General features: G+C 51.8%; 2 protein-coding genes across 2 annotated transcripts; both read right to left on the bottom strand.

The window, feature by feature from the left end:
* Positions 1-206: 206 nt before the first annotated feature.
* Positions 207-3,874, bottom strand: LOC134751034 (uncharacterized). Its single transcript, XM_063686368.1, has 2 exons — positions 3,422-3,874; positions 207-463 (listed from the first exon to the last, which is right to left on the bottom strand). The coding sequence occupies exons 1-2, from the start codon at positions 3,561-3,563 to the stop codon at positions 273-275; spliced, it is 333 nt and encodes a 110-aa protein (XP_063542438.1). The 5' UTR covers positions 3,564-3,874; the 3' UTR covers positions 207-272.
* LOC134751255 (uncharacterized) lies at positions 3,464-5,451 on the bottom strand. Its single transcript, XM_063686639.1, has 2 exons — positions 3,734-5,451; positions 3,464-3,595 (listed from the first exon to the last, which is right to left on the bottom strand). Exon 1 carries the CDS (start codon positions 5,449-5,451, stop codon positions 3,877-3,879), a length of 1,575 nt encoding a protein of 524 aa, XP_063542709.1. The 3' UTR covers positions 3,464-3,595; positions 3,734-3,876.
* Between the last annotated feature and the right edge of the window lie 1,284 nt (positions 5,452-6,735).

The following is a 6,735-nucleotide window of genomic DNA, read 5'->3' on the forward strand; positions in this document are numbered from 1 at the left end:
TTAAACGGACGACCTTGGAAGTCCGTTTAATTGAATCCGAAGCCAGCAAGTAGCCTTCCAGCCGAGTCATATATAGTGCTTTTCTCAAAAATGGCGCAACAAATACAAATATAATAGAAATATTTTACAGAAGCAACGTTCTTATGTATATATTTTCACAGAAAAAGTAATAAGATTTGCTTTGCCGCCGTATTGTATTGTATTGTATTGTAGTTCGGGCGATTTTCCGCAACTCGACGACTGGCGCCTATTTTGCGTGACATGGGGGTGGGCTAGTCCTGCCAGCCCAGCTCCTCGAGGAAACCTATCAAACCTTTGATGTTGAGTAGGACCTCGGGGAGGTCTCTCGGGGATCCGAGATGTTTTGCCCTGTATGGGGCCACTCCGCTGCACTCCAGCACCACGTGAGAGGCTGTTTCTTCTGTCTCCATGCATCCTCTGCATAGGGGACTGTCTGTGACACCTGTTATAAAAAAATGTTTGTTAAATAGTCCATGACCTGTTATGACACTGGTTACCATGCTCAGTCGGGTCTTTCCTAATTGAAGGAGCACCCTTGTGAGCTTTCCGTTGATGCCAGGCATGGCTTGTTTGGCCTGTCTGCATCCAGTCTGGTTTAGCCAATGTTCTGTGTGTAGTTTCCCTGTACGTGCCAGCAGCATTGAACGTACCTTGCTAAACGGTATCGGGAGGATCGGTTCTGGGCCAATCGCTCCCGCACTCGATCCTTGCCTGGCAAGCTCGTCCGCAGCATCGTTACCCCGGGATCCGCTGTGTCCTTTGATCCATTGTAGGGTGATCTTATTGTTATGACATACCTCCATTAGTCGTTCGTGGCATTCGTGTATAAGTTTGGATGTGACTATATGGCTTTTTAGAGCCATCAAGACTGCTCTACTGTCGGAGAGTATGCGGATGGAGGATCCTACTACCTTCCTTGCAGTAATGGCAGCCGCCGCGTTTATGATGCCCATGCACTCAGCCTGGAATACCGAGTTATGGGCTCCTAGCGGAGTGGTGATTGACATGTTCAGGTCTTCTGAGAAGGTTCCAGAGCCCGATCCGCTGTCTGTTTTGGACCCATCAGTGAAGATTCTGAGCTCCCGAGGATTGAGTCCTTCGTAATTGTCGTCCTCGTATAACTGTATTTTGTACCTTTTGTCGAAGATAGCTTGTTTATGAATCCGATCCGTGCCCGAATTGAGCACTGGAAATTCGTCATATACCTTATCCAGGCAAGTTGTGTGAAGAGCTCCTATGATGTTGGACCATATGTTAAGGGCTCGCAGCCTTACCGCTGAGAGACTGGCCTCTTGTTGTATGTGTAGGTGCAGCGGTGGAAGGCTTAACATGACCTCCATGGCTGCAGTCGGTGTGGACCTCGTACAGCCAGTGGTGGCCGCGCATGCGAGCCTTTGGAGTCTTTGTAGCTTGTCTCGTACGTTGCCTAGGTTTGTTCTTGGCCACCAAACCAGAGCACCGTAACAGAGTAAGGGGCGGATTATGGTCTTATAGAGCCAGAGAGTAATTTTTGGGTTGAGTCCCCACCTCTTACCAATCATCCTTCTGCATTGCCAAAAGACAACTCCCGCCTTGTCTATACGTTTGTTGATGTGATTGTTCCAGTTGAGTTTACTGTCGAGAGTTAGCCCTAAGTACTTAACTTCATCGGTCAGCTGTAGCTCGGTTTGGAAAAGTGTTGGTCTGGTAAAGTTGCCAAGCGCTCTTTTATTGGTGAACATTACCATTTCTGTTTTGGTGGGGTTGACTGATAGGTCGAATTCTCTACACCAGCGTTCTACAATCCGAAGAGCAGCCTGGGTGAGATCGCAGACTGTACTGGCAAATTTACCTGATATTAATATTGCCAGATCATCAGCGTAGCCTATTGTGTAGAAGTGTTTCTCGTTCAGTTTGGTTATAAGGTTGTTGACTACTAGGTTCCACAGCAGAGGTGACAGGACTCCCCCTTGAGGGCATCCTCGCACCGCCGCCACGGCCTGCGGTTCACCTGCATACCTTATAGTTCTTTTGTTTAGCATGTTCATAATCCACTTTGTTAGTCCGGGTTCCGCGCCGTGGCTATCCAAGGCATTCCCTATGCTGGTAAAGTGGGTCTTGTCGAAAGCGCCCTCGATGTCAATGAAGGTGCCAAGGCACAGTTCTTTGGCATGGATGGCTCTCTCAATGCGGCTGACGACCATGTGTAGTGCCGATTCTGTGGATTTACCTGAGCTGTACGCGTGCTGGTTGTTGTGCATCGGTGTGTTCTTTAGCGTTCGATCCCTCAAATCCCTGTCGCACAGTTTTTCCAGTGTTTTCAGCAGGAATGATGTGAGACTGATGGGCCTGAAGGATTTAGCCGCCGTGTAGTCATTCTTACCTGGTTTTGGTATGAATATCACGTTCACATCCCTCCATCTCCTGGGCACGTACCCCCAGGCTAGGCATGCTGCCATGATGCTGGTCAGGGTTTGCTGGATGGGCTCTAGACCCCACTGTAGGAGAGCAGGGAAGATCCCATCCGGACCAGCCGCCTTGAAGGGATGGAAACTGTTTATAGCCCACCTGAGTTTCTCAGCGGTGACGACTCTGTGCGCCATTTGCCAGTTGTTGTCTGCTGTACTGTATACCTCATCCTGCTGATCTTCATCGGCGAGACTTACGCATCCTGGAAAGTGAGTTTCCAGGAGAAGGCGTTGGGTCTCTACAGGGGAAGATGTGTACGTGCCATCGGGTTTCCGGAGTGAGCCCAATTGCGATGTGGTCTTGTACGCTAATGTTTTCCTTACACGGTTGGCGTGGTCTAGTGTTTCGATGCTGCTGCAGAAGTTCCTCCATGATAAGGATCTCCAGTACCGCAGTCTTTTTTTGTAATTGGCCTTGGCTTCATAGTAGTTGTCCCAGTCTACCTCGGCCATTGTGTTCATGGCCCTGTTGAAGAGTCTCCTGGTTTTCCGTCGGAGTCTCTCCAGTTCTGGACCCCACCACTTGTGTCCCGTTATGGCAGTCCTTGCCGGTGGTTTTAAGGGACACGCCTTGTGGTAGCTGTCTACGAGGGCATCGGTTAAGATGTTTACCTGCTGTTCTATTTCAGTCGGTTCCCGGAAGTCGTCCCTCGGAGGAAGCAGGTCGAGGCTTTCACCTAGGACCTTCCTGAAAGTGGCTCGGTCCGTTTTCCTGGGATTCCTTCGGGCGGTTGGTGTGTCACTAGATGCTAGTAGATTGAAGCGAATCCATCTATGGTCTGAGCAAGAGGCCTCCTGGGAGACGTGCCATCCCATGACTAGTTCACTGACCTCCTCCGAAGCCAGAGTCAGGTCAATAATCGTCCTGCATCGTTTGTTTACGAATGTTGGTTCGGCACCTACATTTAAAATGTTTAGATTAGTAGTCACAAGATATTCAACAAGTGTCTTACCTCTGTTGTTACTGGTCTCCATTCCCCACAGCGGGTGGTGTGCGTTGGAGTCGGCCCCGATGATTAATGCGAGGCCCGCTCTCTCGCAGTGGCTGACCAGTCGTTGTAGTTCGGCGGGCGGCGGCTCGTCCTCTCCGGGCATGTACGCCGAGGCAAGGACTAGGTCGCGACAGCCTGTTGGCAGTGGAACTTGTAGTTTAATCGCACACAGGTCTCTGGAACAGAACTCAGTGAGCGGTTGTGCAATGATATTGTTAGTGGTTAGGATACAAGCCCTAGGGACGGCGTGTACCGTGGAGTAATAGAGCTTACCTTTCGTGTCGGAGAGCCCGCGTATGTGACCGTTGCCCACCCATGGTTCTTGTAGGAGGGCAACGGCTGTTGGCAAACCTACCAGGCAGCGTCTCAGTTGGGCCGTAGCGGCCACGCTGTGCTGGAGGTTTGCTTGTAGGACACTAGCCGGTGTCCATGTTGTCGGTGGTGGGGTCTCCGTCTTGCATCTCCCCTCCCTCCTTCAACATGTCGGCCAGCCCCGTCTCTATCCAAGCCGACAGGTACTCACCGTCGGATGATGTCCCGGCTGGTTCGTCACCAGTGCCAAGGAGTTCATCCTCCGAGGGTTCGGCTGTCGTTGGCTTGGGCATCGATGGGGGGGCAACTTCCTCTCCGGAGGCAGATTTACTCTGACCGGGGGTGCCCGGGGCCTGTCGACTAGGGACCTGTGCTCCCGTTACCCTTAGGGTGGAGTCCTGCAGGGTGGGAGGCTGGTCCAGGTATTTGCCTCCGGGACCCCTGAACCTGAGGTAGACATTACCCACTCCACAGTTCAGGGATCTCCCCCTCTCCATAAAGGCGGGGACGAGGTCTTCGGGGATTGTGAAGGCGACAAACCACCCCTGGTCTTGCCGCAGTATCTCAATGATGGACCAAGTGCCGACCTTGGCCCATTCATTCTGGTACTTCAGTCCGTCAGCTGCCTGACGGACGTCTTCCCAGGACGAGTTGTTGATGTTGGGTATAAGGAGCCCGCACTTAACTCTCCTTGCCATCTCCGACTGGCGAACTGCCGTTAGGGAGATGTCTGGCAAGGTTAGGGACTGGATGCATCGCTGAGACCAGGCGGCCGAGTATTCGTCCTCTGCGAAGACCCTCAGCTGCCCCTCAGCGAAAACCGGTTTACCCTTGAATTTAGGTGGCCGGGCTCCCACGATGTTCTTCCTCGCCTCCACCACGATTGCTTGGTGCAACCCGCGGAGAATGGCGTGGGATGTTTCAGCGGAGATCTTACCCGACTTTGCGTCCGTGATGACGATCGTCAGGTCAGATGCCGCTGCTTGTGCGTACGACGCTTTCGGTTGGCTGGGGCTCACTAGTCGCTGCTTTTTGTTATCTCCTTGCGGGGAGAAGGACTCTTCTCGCGTCCTTTTAGCAGTGGCTCGTGCGAACTTGCCTGGCCGTCGTTTGGGTGGAACTGCAGTCGGAACAGCAGGGCTACTGGCCGACCTTCCTGCCTTAGGGGGTAGGATGGAACCTTTCCCCTTCGGCGGAGGCTTGCCAGCAGCATCCTGCTTGTTCGGCGCCGGTTCGGGTGCCGGCTTCTGAGAAGCCCGTGCTCCCTCCTCGGTTGCAGGGTTGTGTGTCTGTGTGTGTGTGTGTGTCTGTGTGGTGCCCAGTTGCTGCTCTCGTGCTAGCCGAGCCGCGCGCCTCTGGTTCTTATTTTTCTTCTTCTTCTTAGCCACCCCACCTTGACGTTGAACAGGGGGGGGTGGGTTGGAAGAGGAAGAAGTCCCGGCTCTGGCTGGGTGAGGCTTCCCACTAGTGGGTCGCTTCTTGGGCCTGCGGTCCACTACCTGCCAGTCCTGGAATGTGTTTGGGCCAGTCTGCTCCCCAGATGAACTAGGTTGCTGACCAGCCGGGTGGTTTGCTTGACGCACTGTCTCTGGGACAGCTTGTCTCGCATGTGTGGCTTCACCATTAGCGATGAACGCTGCTGGATCAGCTTGGGGGTTTTCGTTCGACCTGTTATCCATAGTTCGTACGTTTTATCTTCATCCTCATCGGCTCCCACCCTACAAGGGCCCACAACATTGGGAACGCTTACCGGCACATATAAAAGGTGCTTTCAGTCGTTAGGACACCGACTCGGGTATAGAAGTGAGAAGTTGGCTAGTTGCGCGACATCGGAAATTTGTGAAGGTGGGACGTAGGGTCGCCCAGGTCAGACGCCCTCCGCCAGAATCACCTAAACGAATCTCCTCAGCATGGCCTTTCACCACCACATCAGCAGCCGAAACTACCTCTGCGGCCCTCCCACTTCTTGCCGTGAGTCCACCTACGGTACCTCACTAGACCATTTCCCGGACTGTGGCTAGTAGCCCGGGCCACCGTTTCGCCCGAAATTCGGGCCGAAGCAGACGTGTTGCCACGCGGGTTGGCAATGGCTCAATCGCCAGGATCCCGTCATCCTTGCTTACGGCGCTCAACTGTGCAGGTCCTAGCACAGGTGGGTTGTGTGTAGGTTGTCAGCAGTAACCCACTCCTGCTGACAACACCAGTGTGGATGTTAGCCGTGACTAGAAAGAGGCACGAATGCCAGTCGCTAGTGACGTTGCCCAGGGTGGACCAGAGGAGACAGACGGACCTTTGGGCGGGCCGAAGCCCACCCAAACTTCCCCCCGTCTCCCGCTCGGGGAGGTCATCACACCACTCCACCCAAGTGCGTGCTTGCGTGAGTGCTTTTCTCAAAAATGGCGCAATAAATGCAAATACCTATATAATAGAAATATTTTACAGAAGCAACATTCTTATGTATATATTTTCACAGAAAAAAGTAATAATATTTGCTTTGCCGCCGTTTTATTTTTTTATTAAAAATAGAAGTGTATTTTTCTGCTGAAAATACGCCAACCTATTTGAGACACCTAAATAGTCGCGGTACCAACATTATAATAATAAGTACTGATCATCTGTTTGGCTGTTTATTGGACCTATGCCTTCATTTGATATGGCCACTTCAACTTTAAAAAAGTTTGGAACTCGACAATTAATGGAATTTGTATGCAACATTGCAGTCCCGAAATCGAGACTGCAATGTTTTTAACTTTTTAATTTTTTGACTGACCATAAACAACGCACTTCGCGACCTACTTTTTAACCGGCAACGTCGACTTTGCCGTCCATTTTTGAGAAAAAGCCCTTTTTCGAATAGGTGATGTGAATAGATTCAATTTCGATTGAGAAACGCGACCTGTAAAGAAAATTGGCCTATACAAAAGCGTTTTTGCCAAGCTGAAACGGAGCAGCTTCACCCTTGT

The sequence above is a fragment of the Cydia strobilella genome, chromosome 21, assembly GCF_947568885.1.
Source record: "Cydia strobilella chromosome 21, ilCydStro3.1, whole genome shotgun sequence".
NCBI lineage: Eukaryota > Metazoa > Arthropoda > Insecta > Lepidoptera > Tortricidae > Cydia > Cydia strobilella.